This window comes from Ranitomeya variabilis, chromosome 2 (genome assembly GCF_051348905.1).
Source record: "Ranitomeya variabilis isolate aRanVar5 chromosome 2, aRanVar5.hap1, whole genome shotgun sequence".
NCBI classification, from domain to species: Eukaryota; Metazoa; Chordata; class Amphibia; order Anura; family Dendrobatidae; genus Ranitomeya; species Ranitomeya variabilis.
The window spans coordinates 363,894,661-363,911,185 of record NC_135233.1 but is presented as its reverse complement, the minus strand read 5'-3'; the positions used below and the strand labels follow the sequence as shown (position 1 = coordinate 363,911,185).

Sequence of the window (16,525 nt, the reverse complement as noted above, 5' to 3'; positions counted from 1 at the left end):
CTGCGGATGTATCTACTGAGTCATCTTACTGCAGTTACATAGGACTGCAGGTAAATTGAACTAGTTACCTTAATTCATAGCTTTACATAGGACTCCAAGTAAATCAACTGAGTTATTTTACAAATAGTTACATGGGACTTCAAATAAATCGAATGAGTCGTCTTACTTCAGAAAATTACTTAGGACTGCTGGTAAATTTATTGAGTTACCTTACTTCAAAGCCGTTGCATAGGACTGCTCTTAAATGTGCTGCATTATCATATGGTATTGAGTTTCATAGAACTGCCAATAATCCTACCAAGTCATCTAACTTCAGGGCGTTACATAGGACTGCAGGTGAATCTATTGAATTATCTTATTGTAGTGCGTTACATGGGGCTTCAGTTAAATCTACTGAGTTATCTTACTATAGTGAGTTACGTAGGACTGCAGGTAATCCTGCCTAGTCATTGTACTTCACTGCGTTACATAGGACTGCAGGTAGTCCTACCTACTCATCCAGCTTCAGAGCATTACATAGGACTGCAGGCGAATTGACTAAATTATCTTCTTGTACTGAGTTACATAGGACTGCAGGTAATCCTGCCTAGTCATTTTACTTCAGAGTATTACATAGGACTGCAGGTGAATGTAATACATTATCTTCTTGTACTGAATGACATAGGACTGCAGGTAAATCTGCTGCCTTCTGTTACTTCAGCCATATGACTCTGCCCAGGCGCAGCGGTTACAAGCTCGGCTCTGCTACATCCGCTGCCTCCTGGGTGCAGGTCAGTGATGTCGGCAGATGGAGCAGAGCTGGGCTGTTGTATTCTAGCATCGCCTGCTCATGATAACGTGTTACCTGCAGTCCTATGTAAATCCAGTCCAGAGTGTCAGATCACATTGCGCCAGAAGACAATGTCAGCTCTGCTACGTATGAAGCCATTTCCCTACCTCACAGCCCGGCGTCCTGTAGGGCTCCTCGGCCAGGGATGCTTTCGGAGGATGGGCTTGCTGACATTTGTGGTGCTGTCGGACTCCTGGGGAGGGCGGCTACAGACACACCCCGGGGCCGTGCGCACACTCAGGTTACCTGGCCCAGGTAAGAGGAGGCTCCGCCAGGCAAACACGCGTTTAACCCATTGGGGCCAGAAAACGGGCGGGAAGGGGATCCTTCTAGTATGGCCTCACAGGGGTCCGTGCAGCCGGGGGTCCCGGATCACTCGGGTCTGCTGGAAATGGGCGCTTTGTGCGAAAGAGCCATATAAACCCAACCGTATACAGGTCTGTATTGTAAGCCGATCCCTCAGGAGGAAGTGACAATCCAACACAAAACAGCAACAAAACACAATACTCGCCCTGACCGCAATACTGCTTCTTAAAGGGGCAGTCCACCTGGGAACGATTTTTATTTTTCTAATTCATGTATTTTGGGCTAAAAATAAATTTTGCAATTAACTTTCATAAAAAAAAAGTTTTTTGGTTTTCTGCAGTCTGAGGTCATAAATAAGCTGAGAGGAGCTCAGAAAATTTACATATAAAGACTTATACACGTCATCAGAATGAGCTCACTGACAGATTCTCAGTTAACTCACTCTGCAGCAATACGATTCTCCTACAGTTCAGTTACAACGACACCAAACATGTCATTTGTGGTAGCTAAAAATCATTTTCTGAGATCCATAATGTCTTATTTTTCTGTAAATTAAGCTAAGTTTTGAGTGCTTTTTATTGTGGGTAAAAAACAGGAAATCTGATGTTTGTTTTTGTTTCTTTTTACCAATCAGGTTGATTAACTTAATCTGAACATTTAAGAATGATCATTTTTTTCTATTTCTTTATTTTTAACTGGAAAAAGGGTAAGATATATATATATATATATATATATATATATATATATATATATATATATATATTTAAACTGTTGTATTCCTTATTTTTTTTATATCTTTAGGAGACTTGAACCTGGGATTGTTGCAGTATATAGTATAAATGTTTCCAATGAAGCCTAGTCACGGGTTAAGCTTGAAGGAAGAACAAAGATGATGACAACATGGGCCTCCAATCGTCCAAAAGCTGCCATTGGCATCCCACGATTGTGTTGCAAGGGGACAACAATGGGCGCAACAACCAGTCCATTTAATTTGACAGAGGCATCTAAATGGTTAAACAGCAGTGAGAGGTGGAGCCAGTTTTATATATATATATATATATATATATATATATATATATATATATATATATATATATATATATATATATATTAAACTTTTGTATTCCTTATTTTTTTATATCTTTAGGAGACTTGAACCTGGGATTGTTGCAGTATATAGTATAAATGTTTCTAATGAAGCCTAGTCACGGGTTAAGGTTCAAGGAAGAACAAAGATGATGACAACAACATGGGCCTCCAATCATCTAAAAGCTGCCATTGGCATCCCACGATTGTGTTGCAAGGGGACAACGATGGGCGCAACAACCAGTCCATTTAATTTGCCAGAGGCATCTAAATGGTTAAATAGCAGTGAGAGGTGGAGCCAGCTCTTGTCGCTGCTGATAATGGCGGATGTTGGCTGTATGACACGGCTGAGCTCTTGAATCCGTTACATACAATGGAGGACATAATATTGCAATGAGGCATGTTAATATCAGCTACGTGTGCTTGCAACTCAAAGGTGGCAGAGACAAGTTTGATTTTGCAGGCGGAAAATCTGCAGTGAATTACAGGTTGTGGCTTGATCAATGGAGGCTTAAAAAGTAAGACTCAAGTCTTTCATTTCTATCAGTATTTTTTGGGAGAGAGAACAGGGTTTAGTGAGAACTAGTTCTCCTGATGAACGTAAAACAAAAATACTAAAAGTCTGTAATTTCTTCTTTCCCCCTGGAGATAAGCAGTATCAAATGTGCCTGGCCAACGCTTATCTTTCCCATCCCATTGAAGCAGCGTGTCTGAACCTTTAGACCGTGACTTTCCCATAAGTCCACGTCTAATAAAGGCTAGATACATATTAAAGAAGAAAAGAAAAAATTGGTGTTTAAAGGGGTCATATATATACAAAATGTTCCTCTATAGGGTCGATGCCACTTTATATGTAGTGTACCAAAAATTCTGTTTCATATTGCAGTGGTTAAAGGGGTTGTCCACATTTGGGGACTTTTTTTTAAATTAAAAGGCATGTATTTGGAGTTAAAATTATTTTTGCAATTGGGTTTCATTAAATATCTTGAAATGTTTGGCTTTTACGGGCTTTTTATTTCCTGGCACATTCTACTTTGATGTGGTCTATGGTTATAAATCAGCTGAGAGGAGCTCAGAAAAAGACAGATAACAGAGTTACAGTCTCAACCAATGGATGATGAGAATAAGCTCACTGACAGATTCTCAGTTAACTCATTCTGCAGCCGGCAATAGACAATGCGTCGCGCAGGTAACAGAAGGCAAATGTTGCATAATTTTTAATAAAACCCAATTCTAAAAGTGATATTTAACTAAAAATACATGCATTTACATAAAAAAAAGTCCATAAAACTCTATTAAGGGAGCTTAAAAAAATGTCAGCCAAGATGCACTTACCTGACAGCACTGGCCTGCAGGGGTTAACGTCAGACTAATAATCCGCTGGGTCATAAATGCAAATACAAATGGAAAATAACAGGATGGAAACTGGTAGGAGACGGATTAATCACCGTCCTTGTACTCTTGTTCTGCTCTATTGATCTGCTCACAGCTCATCTTTCATGGCTTTATCACATGAAGCACAAGTGCAAACTGCGACCTCGGGGTAAAAGTGGCTCAGGATCCGGGGGAGTAGAAGACCTCAGGCCCTGGCCGGGTGTAAAAGTGGCGCAGGATCCGGGGGAGTAGAAGACCTCAGGCCCTGGCCGGAGGTAAAAGTGGCGCAGGATCCGGGGGAGTAGAAGACCTCAGGCCCTGGCCGGGTGTAAATGTGGCGCAGGATCCGGGGGAGTAGAAGACCTCAGGCCCTGGCCCTGTGTAAAAGTGGCGCAGGATCCAGGGGAGTAGAAGACCTCAGGCCCTGGCCGGGTGTAAAAGTGGCGCAGGATCCGGGGGAGTAGAAGACCTCAGGCCCTGGCCAGGTGTAAAAGTGGCGGAGGATCCGGGGGAGTAGAAGACCTCGGGTCCCGGCCGGGGGTAAAAGTGGCGCAGGATCCGGGGGAGTAGAAGACCTCAGGCCCCGGCCTGGTGTGAAAGTGGCGGAGGATCCAGGGGAGTAGAAGACCTCAGGCCCCGGCCTGGTGTGAAAGTGGCGGAGGATCTGGGGGAGTAGAAGACCTCAGGCCCCGGCCTGGTGTGAAAGTGGCGGAGGATCTGGGGGAGGAGAAGACCTCGGGCCCCGGCCGGTTGTGAAAGTGGCGGAGGATCTAAGGGAGTAGAAGACCTCGGGCCCTGGCCGAGTGTAAAAGTGGCGGAGGATCTAGGGGAGTAGAAGACCTCAGGCCCTGGCCGGGGGTAAAAGTGGCGCAGGATCCGGGAGAGTAGAAGACCCCACAGCTCCAAAATGGGGATGTCACTGGAAATGAGCATTTTCCCTTAGACTTCTGCTGAAGGAATCGATGGGAGAGGCCTCTATTACACCTAACACCTGGAAATGTGGGAATAAAATGGCACCAGGGAATTACCGTTCTCCGACACAGACAGCACTGACTGTACCGAGAAATATCAATGCAACAACGTTTATTCATGGCAGGACATCCATATTCTTTATTATTCAATCATGTCAGAAATAGGAACATATACAATAGAGAGAAAGAGGGAAGAAAGATAGGAGAAAAAAAGACAGAAAAAGAATGGAGAGAAATAGAAAGAGGAAATGAAACAGAGAAAAGAAGAGAAATAGAAGGAGAGTGAGAAAAAGAAAAGAGAGAAATAGAGAGAAAGCAAGGGAGAGAGGGAAAGAGGGAGAAAGAAGGAAAAAGAGAGGAGAGCAATATATATATAGAGAGATAAAGATGGACAGAGATATTATAGAAAGAGAACAAGGGTGAGAGGGAAAGAAAAAAAGATAAGAAAAAAATGGAAACAGAGAAAAAGAAAGAAAGGAGGGAAAGGACGAGAAAGAGAGAAAAATGGAGGGAAAGGAAGAGAAAGAGAAAAAAAGGGAAAAGAAGAGAAAGAGAGGAAAAGGAGAAAAAAGGAGGGAAAGGAAGAGAAAGAGAGAAAAAAAGAGAGAAAGGAGGGAAAGGAAGAGAAAGACAGAAATAGAGAAAAAAAGAGAGTGCAAGAAAAATAGAGAGAAAGGAAAAAAGTCAGAGAGTGAGAGAACAAAAATAGGGGAGAGAAAGGCAGAGGCAGACAGAAAAAATACAGAAGAAAGAGAAAAAGACTGAAAGTAGAGAGAAAGAGAAAAACTAAAAAGAGAGGGATAATAGAGAAAAAAGGAGAGAAGAAAAAAAAACACAAAGAGCGAGAAAGGGAAACAAAGAAGAAATAAGAGAAACAAAAAGAAAGAAAGTTATAGAAAGAGAGAAAACAAAGTGTGAAAGACGTAGAGAGAGGAAGAGGAAGAGAGCGCAGAGTGACGGGTCCGATCCCTGCCCTAGGCCGTTGGTTCCTCACAGTCCATGGCGTGGGGCCTCGTCATCAGTCCCCACCAATCTGGGCCACGATCTGGTAATGAATCAACTGAATAATTAGAGTCAAAGGAGGATCAGTAATGTCGCCATTCAAGCCTGTGTGGAGGTCCTCATCCAGCTTTCCCGGACTCCTGAATGGCACATATAACGGTCTCTCCCGGCTTGGCGAGTAGCCGCGTTCTTCTTACTTTCTGTTCCCTAGAAAGAGCGCGGCTTTCAGCACTTTGGGGACGAGTCTGACGGTCAGTGAGACCCGTGTCCTCCGGGCCAGCGTCTCCTCCGCCCGGGCCGCGCACTGCCCCAGATTGGCGACTTTGTGGTCTAGCGTGTCCTGTGTCACCGGGCGAATCCCATGGAGGTGAGACTTATACAGGTCCTCGCGCAAAATAAAAAGACTCCGCGGCTCCAGCAGGAGGGAGAGGACGTGGCGCTGCTCTTCTGTCCTAGCGGCCTGGAACATAGAAAGGTCCTCACCCCATCTTCTCATATCACAATCAATAAAATAATTTCACAATAAACATTACTAATCTTACAATTTCCCCACTGACCTCTTAGGGGTTTTTGTTTTAGACTCCTGTATCAGGAACAGTTTTCATCAGGCTCGTTATCATCAGAGGCAGGAATACAACGACAGGTTTCACCCCTATACAGCCGATCACACAGGATCCACCAATCACAACAGGTGATTTCATACACTGGTCAATGATGGGGAGTGAAATTTTTATTTTCTCAAACACTAATTCAGCTGATTATCAGCCCATGGAAAAAAGTCTTAAGGGTCCGTAAATCCATATGGCGGTGATGCGCCCCTGCTGGATGTTCTCATGAACTGCAGCCTGGGAACTTTTTCCCACGCTCCAGGTCATATGAGGACATCCACCAGGGGGCGCACCACCGCGACTGAAGGAAATGTAGGTCAATGACCTACATTTCCTTCATTCGCCGGGGAATTACAAGCACGAGCACAGCTGCATTTGCAGGGCTCCTGCTTGTAAATTATTTTAACCCCTTCAGATGGATTACCTCGTGGGACGTGACGGGTCAGCAGAAGGTATGTATATTGTGTGTTTATTGTTTTGCCAAGCGAGGGTCTGCAAATGGATTGAGAGAGCAATAAAATATTAAAACAACCGCTGTGTTTATTTCATTAAAATAATTTTTAATAATGTGTGTGTGTGTGTTTTTTAACCCTTTCAAACAATTGTATTAATAATGGATAGGTGTCATCATTGACGCCTCTCCATTAATAATCTGGCTTAATGTCACCTTCCAATAGCAAGGTGGCATTAACCCTTCATTACCCCATATCCCACCGCTACAGGGAGTGGGAAGAGAGTGGCCAAGTGCCAGAATAGGCGCATCTTCCAGATGTGCCTTTTCTGGGGTGGCTGGGGGCAGATGTTTGTAGCCACGGGGGGGCCAATAACCATGGACCCTCTCCTGGCTATTAATATCTGCCCTCAGTCACTGGCTTTACCATTCTGGCGGAGAAAATTGCGCGGGAGCCCACGCCAATTTTTTCCTCCATTTAACCCTTTATTTGAGCAGCTACAGCGGCCAAATTTTGCACATACACACTACTAACATTAGTAGTGTGGAATATGCAAAAAAAAGGGGGATATGAGATGGTTTACTGTATGTAAACCATGTCTCATATCCTGTCAGGTTTGTGAAGGAGAAATGCAAAGCCGGCAATTGAATTACCGGCTTTTCTAGAGAACACCGCTGCGTATTTCTCGCAATGCACACACATGGTCCGTGTGTAATCCGATTTTTTCTCGCACCCATAGACTTGCATTGGCGAGTCTCGGCCGAGATACACTGACAATCGCAGCCTGCTGCGAGTTCCCTCGGATCCGAAATACGGTGGAGAAAATATCGGATGATGGGAGCTGGACCATAGGTTAACATTGGGCCGAGTGCTATGCGATTTTTTATCGCATAGCACTCGTCCGTATTACGGTCTAGTGTGACCCCGGCCTAACCCTCACAATAACCTAAGCTGCTCCCGCTCCTGTACAGAGGCTTATCTCATGTGAAAACAAAAAGATGGGGCATGCTAAAATCCAACATGCCCAATCACCTTTTTTTTTCCCTGATTTGAGGAGAGAGGCAGAACACCCACCATTCACAATAGATGGTCGGCCGGTCCTAATAAACAAGTCAGGGCTGACTGACAGATAATGGATATGGAGGTCTTAAAGGGATAGTTTATCTACACAGTCCAATATATTTTATTTTTAAAGAATATAACCTCAAAAGATTAAGATAAATACACAACCCAAAACATCATTATTTTCAGGAAAAAGAGGGTCCATTCAGAGAAAGTTGTTTTTTTAAAAAAAAACAAACAAATATTTTATTTTCAATAATTCATCAATATTAAAAATTCAAGCAGGTGTTACCAACAGTGACAAGTTCAAGCAAAAATTATATATATATAGAAACTGGCTTCATTTTTAGCTCCAAAAAAGGGGGATCTTCAAATTAGGCACACTATTGCAATGTGTATGGGTCTCCAGAATAATCCCTATGTACTGCATGTGCTAAGCAATAGAGGATTTATAATGCCAAATAAACCCTATTGGAGAAGAAAAGGACATTGCCGCTAAAGCTAAAACAGGCTAGAATGTTTTGAAGTATACTTACATAGAATGCCTCTAAGCTTACAATGCCAGAGAAGCTTGATCAAATGTCACCACCCCGACGACACCGTTTCGCCATATGCTTCTTTAAAAAGGGGCGCAGGATCCAGGGGAGTAGAAGACCTCAGGCCCCGGCCGGGTGTAAAAGTGGCGCAGGATCTAAGGGAGTAGAAGACCTCAGGCCCCGGCCGGGTGTAAAAGTGGCACAGGATCCGAGGGAGTAGAAGACCTCAGGCCCCGGCCGGGTGTAAAAGTGGTGGAGGATCTAAGGGAGTAGAAGACCTCTGGCCCCGGTCGGGTGTAAAAGTGGTGGAGGATCTAAGGGAGTAGAAGACCTCAGGCCCCGGCCGGGTGTAAAAGTGGTGGAGGATCTAAGGGAGTAGAAGACCTCAGGCCCCGGCCGGGTGTAAAAGTGGTGGAGGATCTAAGGGAGTAGAAGACCTCAGGCCCCGGCCGGGTGTAAAAGTGGCGCAGGATCCGGGGGAGTAGAAGACCTCAGGCCCCGGCCGGGTGTAAAAGTGGCGCAGGATCCGGGGGAGTAGAAGACCTCAGGCCCCGGCCGGGTGTAAAAGTGGTGGAGGATCTAAGGGAGTAGAAGACCTCAGGCCCCGGCCGGGTGTAAAAGTGGTGGAGGATCTAAGGGAGTAGAAGACCTCAGGCCCCGGCCAGGTGTAAAAGTGTCGCAGGATCCGGGGGAGTAGAAGACCTCAGGCCCCGGCCGGGTGTAAAAGTGGCGCAGGATCCGGGGGAGTAGAAGACCTCAGGCCCCGGCCGGGTGTAAAAGTGGCGGAGGATCCAGGGGAGTAGAAGACCTCAGGCCCCGGCCGGCGGTAAATGTGGCGGAGTGCCTCTAAGCTTACAATGCCAGAGAAGCTTGATCAAATGTCACCACCCCGACGCCGTTTCGCCATATGCTTCTTCAAAAAGGGGTGACATTTGATCAAGCTTCTCTGGCACTGTAAGCTTAGAGGCATTCTATGTAAGTATACTTCAAAACATTCTAGCCTGTTTAGCTTTAGCGGCAATGTCCTTTTCTGCTCCAATAGGGTTTATTTGGCATTATAAATCCTCTATTGCTTAGCACATGCAGTACATAGGGATTATTCTGGAGACCCACACACATTGCAATAGGGTGCCTAATTTGAAGATCCCCCTTTTTTGGAGCTAAAAATTAAGCTAGTTTCTATATATAAAATTTTTGCTTGAACTTGTCACTGTTGGTAACACCTGCTTGAATTTTTTATTTTTTTTAATCAAATAGATTTTTATTGATTTATAAAATGCCATAAACATTTAACAATAACACGTGTTTTTCAATTCCCCCCCCCAGCATTAACCCCCCCTTTACCCATCCCACCCCCCTTCATCCCCATCTCTCCCCCCTTTCCCACTTAGACAGCTCACGTCCTTCTTTTATCATGTCTTGTAGCATTATATACTTTAGTATAATATAATGTCCTTCACTGAGTTTATATACCATTATTTTATAGGTGACACCTCTGCTTGAATTTTTAATATTGATGAATTATTGAAAATAAAATATTTGTTATTTATTTATTTTTTAAACTTTCTCTGAATGGACCCTCTTTTTCCTGAAAATAATGATGTTTTGGGTTGTGTATTTATCTTAAAGGGATAGTGCACAGTGCTCAATTCCGCATGCACAATCGACAGGTACATGCGGGTCTCAGCACACGTGACGTCACCGGCCTCGCTCGTCTCCCATTGAGGAAGCGATTGGAGCCGGAATAACCCCTTTAAGACTGAAAGGATCAGACAAAATGGAACATTTACCTGGTTTTCTTCTTCAGAACCCGGTCCGCTGATAGGAAGATAGAAGTCCAGGAGCGTGTGGGAGCCCAGGCTGATGGTGGTGACCGTAGGATAGTACAGGGGCCCGTCCTCGTGAGGCTGGAGGGTACAGAGCACAGGGCGGTGAGCGGCATACAGCTCACCCCTATATACCCTGCGTATACTGCACTCACCATGATCCCCTCCCCAGGATTGTATTCGTTCACCAGCACGTGATTTGCACGACTCCCCCCAAACACCTCCAAAGACGAAATCTTATCAGTATAAGTCTGCAGCCAGGGTGGAAGCTTTTCAGGCACCATGCCCCGCGGGTGAGGGAGACCTCCTGTACCAAGAATACACAAAAAAAAGTTACCTATACAGGTCCCACCTAATATTTGGGCAATTATAAGTTAGGTTTATACACAATGTGGTGCCTTTTTTGCTGTAATTATCAGCAAATTGCGGCAGAATTTTTTTTTAAATATATTTTTATTGAGGTTTGGGCTTCATTTTTACTGATACAAAGCTCCAAATACACAGCACTGGCATAATAAATTAAGGATACAATTTTGGCCACCACTAGAGGGAGCTCTCGGCATACTGATTACTCATAGAACTCCATAATGTAACAGTATACACTATGCTCCCCCTAGTGGTGGCTGCATGGTACAGCATTAATATCTTATTCAGTGCCGCCTTCTCCATTCACTTCTACGGAAGTTCCCGAAAGATAATGTTCAAAGATAGAAATACCCCTTTAATTAGAATAATAAATAGTTTTACTGCCATAAAGTGAGACTCTGCTCCTATGGAATAAGGGTGGAGATCGAATCAGACATGTAAAAACCTATAGGATAAATACCATCCATAAAGATCCAATCAATAACTTAATTTTTTATTTTTTTTTAATTTTGGCGATTATGTGATTTCATATGATAATTAATTAACTGTGCGGCTGCCAAACAAAGCGTCTCCTTTCATCTCCCACAGATGTCTGGGCTGTGCCAGGCCCCGGAGGGCACGGTTGGACATGCCAGGGCTGGATATGCCGTGCATGGCAGTAATACTGTACCCCGAGCCAACAATCTGCAATCATTGCACTCTGACACGTCAGTGAGTTAGTCTACGTCCTGTCTGGATGATCACTGCAGTCCACGATTAGATAAAAATGGCTGCTTTCCTCCAGGTGGTGTGTGATATTGCAGATCAGCCTCTTTTTTTTACTAAAATAGAGCTGCAGTACCGGACATGACCCATAGTCAGGGTGGCGCTGTTTATGGAAGAAAGCAGCCATGATTTCTAAACCCCATTAACTGAAAGCAAACAAGTCTTCTGCATTTATAGAAACATTTCTGCAGGTTATCGGACACTCCGTCTTATTACAGTTAAAGGAGTTGTCAAATACTTAGACCTTCAGGATAAGCCATCAATATCAGATCAGTGAGGGTCCGACACACGACACCCCCCACCTACTATCCGTTGTTAGCAGGGCCCATAAGGGTCAGAAGAAAAAGTTATATAAAGCAGGAACAGCACAGGGTGAAATGAATGAGAGCTGAGCTGCAGTACTGAGAGTGGCCACTAAATAGTGGGTGGCGCTGTGCTGCTCTGGTTCTGTTCACATTGGAATGTAGGAGCTGAAAACAGCTGATTGGTGGGTTTCAGACAAAGCACTGATCTGATACTGACAGCTTATCATATGGGCGCAGTCAGGTAAACTGGAACAAGATCGGAACGGAGAGCACGGACTGGCCGGCGGCTCTCCCACCCAGAGCATGGCAGCTTCATGTATTTCTATGCAGCTTCCAGATGATCACATGATCAAATGACCTGCAGGTTCCCGGCAATCACATGATCAAATGACCTGCAGGTTCCTGGCAATCACATGATCAAATGACCTGCAGGTTCCTGGCAATCACGATCGGAGGACCTGCAGCTTCCCGGTGATCATGATTGGAGGACCTGCAGCTTCCTGGCAATCACATGATTGGAGGACCTGCCGCTTCCTGGTGATCACATGATTGGAGGACCTGCCGCTTCCTGGTGATCACATGATCGGAGGACCTACAGCTTCGTAACGATCACATGATCCGAGGACCTGCCGCTTCCTGATGATCACATGATCCGAGGACCTGCCGCTTCCTGATGATCACATGATCAAAGGAGCTGCAGCTTCCTGGCAATCACATGATCGGAGGATCTGCCGCTTCCTGGCGATCACATGATCAGAGGACCTGCCGCTTCCTGGCGAGCACATGATCAGAGGACCTGCTGCATCCTGGCGATTGCATGATCAGAGGACCTGTTGCTTCCTGGCGATCGCATGATCAGAGGACCTGCCGCGTCCTGGTGATCACATGATGGGAGGACCTGAAGTTTCCTGGAGATCACATGATCGGAGGACCTGCAGTTTCCTGGTGATCACATGATCGGAGGACCTGCCGCTTCCTGGCGATCACATGATCAGAGGACCTGCCACTTCCTGGCGATCACATGATCAGAGGACCTGCCGCTTCCTGGCAATCACATGATCGGAGGACCTACAGCTTCCTGGCGATCACATGATCGGAGGACCTACAGCTTCCTGGCGATCACATGATGGGAGGACCTGAAGCTTCCTGGAGATCACATGATGGGAGGACCTGCCGCTTCCTGGCGATCACATGATCGGAGGACCTGCAGCTTCCTGGCGATCACATGATCGGAGGACCTGCATGGTATATCTGGTGCCATGCATACAGCAATCATGGCGACAGTGACCGCTTCCAGTATGGGGGTCCATGGTGCCGCTGCAGAGACATCTGGAGAGAAGCGCACAATCCATAACTGGGTAAAGAATCTTTACGGCGCGATCTTCACTGACCCCAGTTCTGCAGCTTCCTCCCCGAGAGCTGCGTCCATTTTGGCTTTGGAGCATTGTAGACCTGAAGAAGAGAAGGAAATAGTAAGATAGGATGCTACATTCAGCGCCCAGCAATGATGTCATCAGTGGCTCCGCCCAGGGACCGCCCCCGCGGATCTAGCCCTGCTCACACAGCTGCCGGTGTGACACCATGTACCGCTCTGTACAGATAACACTTTTTCTGTACTTTTGTCCTTTATGCAAAGTTTTACTTATTTCCATAAACTCTGTGACACTACCTGACGCAGCAGATACTCCTCCTCCGCCGCAGTGATGTACTCCGGGATGTAATAGGCGGCACGAGGAGCCTGGGAGGAGAGAACAGATACTTATAAAGGTTTTCAGGATGGACCCTCAATATCAGATGGGTGGTGGTCCGACTCCCGGGACCCCAACCAATCAGGTGATCGAGGGGGCTGCAGTGCACTGGAAGCTCAACAGCGCCATACAGTGTATAGTGGCTGGGAGCGGTACTGCAAGCTCTATCTCCCATGCAAAAGAATAGGCGAGAACTCGCAGCACCATTCATGGCTATTAGGTTGCATTCACATGTTGCAGATTTACATGGAAAAAAAATCTGCAACGTAACCGAACCAATTTAATGTACATGTTACTGAAAACCTCTGTGCTAAAATTGACCTTAAAGGGGTTGTTCCCTATCTGGACCTCTTTAAATTCGTTCTAATGATACATTCATGGGACATAATACAGGAGACAACCCCTTTAATGCAGTATATGCAGCTGCAAAAATACAGCCACGGCTTTCTGCTACCGGGGACTGACTGGTTAATGCTCGGGTACCTTGTCTATAAGGAAGTTTTCCAGGTCGGCCGCACAGATGTTGGCTTGCATTTCCGCAGCTGTAGAGGAGAAAAAATAAGACGGGTTACAGACTGTATGGGAAGAAAAGAAGGAAACCCCGGCCAGTGGGAATCATCACCTGCCCCATTGTCACAAGGGATCAGTACGATGGATTACAGACGGTGCGGGGAAGCTGCTCCGGGGACATACGCCATTTCTTACTCTTAAAGGGGTTGTACTAAGCCGTATCCTATAGGATTGGTAATAACTTGCCGATCACTGGGGGTCTGACATGAATGGCGGCTGAGCATGTGCACCCAGCTCCATTCATTCTCCATGGGATTGATTTCAGAATACGCTGCAATACTATAGTATTAGTGCACTGCATAGGTGATTCACAGGTCCAAGCCCCCTAAAGGGGCCCAATTGTAAAAAAAAAACCACAAAAAAACACAAAAAAACAAGAAAAATACTTTTCAAATATTGTATACCCCCCAAAATATACACACACAATTATTAAACATATTTTCAACATTTTTTTTCCCATATATACACACAACATATTATTTATTTCCAACATTTTTTTTTAACCACACTGAAGTAGAAAAAAAAAGTTGAAAATATTTTTCAAAAACATAACCCCAACATACAAAATTATAATATTAAACTATAATATATACATATGATTAAATGAAAAAAAATGTCAAAAAAATAGTATATTTGTTATAATTTATATTTAATTATTTATATATATATATATATATATATATATATATATATATATATATATATATATACACACACACACACACACACACACACACACACACACACACAAAAATTAAAGAGTTATATTAAAAAAAAATAAAGCTATTTGGTCTGCAATGTACATAATTGTCTGAACTAATAAAATATGAAACTATTTATCTCATAGAGCGAGCGTCGAGACATTACAATCCAGGAAGGAGTTGCAGACTTATTCCGTGCTGCTGATTATTATTATTAAAAAAAAATGCAATAAAAAATATAAGTAACCCAGAGTGGTACCAATAAAAACTACAGCTCGTTACCCCCAAAAAAAACAAGTCCTGAGGTCTACAAAAATTGATTGATTTTGCCATTTTTAAAAACTTGTAGGCCACCAGAGATCTACAATGTGCAGCAAAACTACAACTCCCAGCATGCTATGACAGCTGCACAATGCAGAGGCACGCTGGGAGTTGTAGTTTTGCAATAGCAAGTGAGACACAGATTAGAAATCCGCTGTGATAACGCATAGTACATAGTAATAAATAATTGTATCACAGTCTCCCCGACACTGACAGACACGTCCTCCTAAAAATGTGAATGGAAATTGCATTACCTTCCCACAATCCTTTTCGTTTATTCACTTCCGGTGAGTAGGGTCTTAGAGTGAGTGACACCTGATTGAGCCAATCAGGAAGGGAAATGGACTACTCGTGGCTGAACCAATGAAATTGCTGGAACGTGTAAGGGGCGGGACTAAGAGATCGCTCGGTAATCTTCGGCATTAGTCGGGAGTCTTCGGCATTATTCCGTCCAGTGGGTTGTTGTAGGTATCAATGAGGCAGCGAACAGGCAGAGCTGAACTCGCTATTGCTCGCTGTTATCAGCCTGGAAACAGGCAGACCGTAGTCTTTTTTTTAACCCTTTCTTTCCTTTCCCTAGCTTTCTTCCAAATGCCATAACTTTTTTGTTTTTTCGGCCCACATTGGTGTACGAGGGCTCGTGTTTTTTTTTTAATGACACCGTTCACTTTATTATATAATATAGTGGAAAATGAGGGGGGAAAAACTCCGCAAGTGCTGTGAAATGATGAAAAAATGCAATTACGCCATTATTTTTATTTAATGGGTTGATTTTATGACCTTCTATGCGTGGTAAAAATGACCCGATTCTCCAGGTCGGGACGAGTGCGACAAGTTTTTTTTAAAAATAATTGTAGTTGCTAAAAAATTTTCCGAAAGTAGTATAAAAAAAAAAATCATATTTATTTTTGTATGGGGAAATAATGCAACTTCTATGTTATCTTTTTTTATTTTTAGATTTTAAATATTTTTTATTAATTATTTTTCATTTTATTTTTTAATCCCTGTTGGGAAAAATTAATCATTAGATGGCTCTCTACAATATACTAGGGGTGGAAGGATATCAATCTACTATGAAGCTCATTCCATAGCTGGTCTTTACAGGAGAACCAAAATGGCGGCGATAGGGGCTTTCAGGCATGGCATCCCATTGGCACCACTCAGTTGCAACACTGGGTGCCTGAATGGACACCCCACCAGATTACACCACTACAAGATAACCTGTCACCAGGTCAAAAGTGTTCAGTTTTTCCTCTTATTTTATCCCCCCTTGAATAGCCGTCTAGTTTTGTTTTTGTTTTTTTCAAATCTGTCATACGGTTCCAGAGATATGGGCCTTTTTTTATGCGGTGTGGCTCACAGGTTCCTCTGGGGCGTGTCTTTGGGCTGCTTTGCATAATTATCCTGTGAGCTCCACCCCTTTTTAAAGACCTTAAAAATGAACACTAAATAAAAAGGCCTATATCTCCGGAACCGTAAGGCGGATTTAAGAAAAACAAAATACTCAGGAGGGGTAGCCTGAATAAAATAAGAATAAAACTGGACACTTTTGACTTGGTGATGAGTCTTCTTGTTGCTGTTAAGAGGCAGGTGTTAGCTGAATAACAAAGCCGGCACCTGCCCCGATCGAGCATCTAGTAGTCAGTAGATGGACCGATGCCAGTAATCCAGTAATGTTGCTGCATCTTTATCTTGTA

The 16,525-nt window shown here is 44.1% G+C and overlaps 1 protein-coding gene and 1 long non-coding RNA gene across 4 annotated transcripts; one reads left to right on the top strand and one right to left on the bottom strand.

Annotated features, from left to right (window-relative positions):
• The first annotated feature begins 1,187 nt into the window (after nucleotides 1-1,187).
• LOC143805971 (uncharacterized) lies at nucleotides 1,188-4,713 on the top strand. The gene is made up of 3 exons (XR_013221362.1): nucleotides 1,188-1,266; nucleotides 1,937-2,164; nucleotides 2,283-4,713. It is a non-coding gene; the product is annotated as an uncharacterized LOC143805971 (long non-coding RNA).
• ALKBH6 (alkB homolog 6) lies at nucleotides 4,684-15,110 on the bottom strand. 3 transcript variants are annotated; one of them, XM_077285762.1, is made up of 7 exons: nucleotides 15,083-15,110; nucleotides 13,720-13,778; nucleotides 13,158-13,226; nucleotides 12,880-12,940; nucleotides 10,208-10,359; nucleotides 10,017-10,133; nucleotides 4,684-6,028 (listed from the first exon to the last, which is right to left on the bottom strand). In XM_077285762.1, the coding sequence occupies exons 2-7, from the start codon at nucleotides 13,768-13,770 to the stop codon at nucleotides 5,762-5,764; spliced, it is 717 nt and encodes a 238-aa protein (XP_077141877.1). In that variant the 5' UTR covers nucleotides 13,771-13,778; nucleotides 15,083-15,110; the 3' UTR covers nucleotides 4,684-5,761. The 3 variants fall into 3 exon arrangements, with proteins under 3 accessions (XP_077141877.1, XP_077141879.1, XP_077141878.1); XM_077285764.1 differs by lacking the exon at nucleotides 15,083-15,110 and adding an exon at nucleotides 15,043-15,061; XM_077285763.1 differs by lacking the exon at nucleotides 15,083-15,110 and adding an exon at nucleotides 13,859-14,131.
• Between the last annotated feature and the right edge of the window lie 1,415 nt (nucleotides 15,111-16,525).

Excerpts from the sequence above, each read along its gene's own strand:
- ALKBH6 (XM_077285762.1), bottom strand. The coding sequence starts at position 13,770 with ATGCAAGCCAACATCTGTGCGGCCGACCTGGAAAACTTCCTTATAGAC. Across the intron at positions 13,227-13,719 it reads AAAACTTCCTTATAGACAAG|GCTCCTCGTGCCGCCTATTA; the intron begins GTACCCGAGCAT and ends CTCTCCTCCCAG. Across the intron at positions 10,134-10,207 it reads ATCCTGGGGAGGGGATCATG|CCTCACGAGGACGGGCCCCT; the intron begins GTGAGTGCAGTA and ends TGTACCCTCCAG.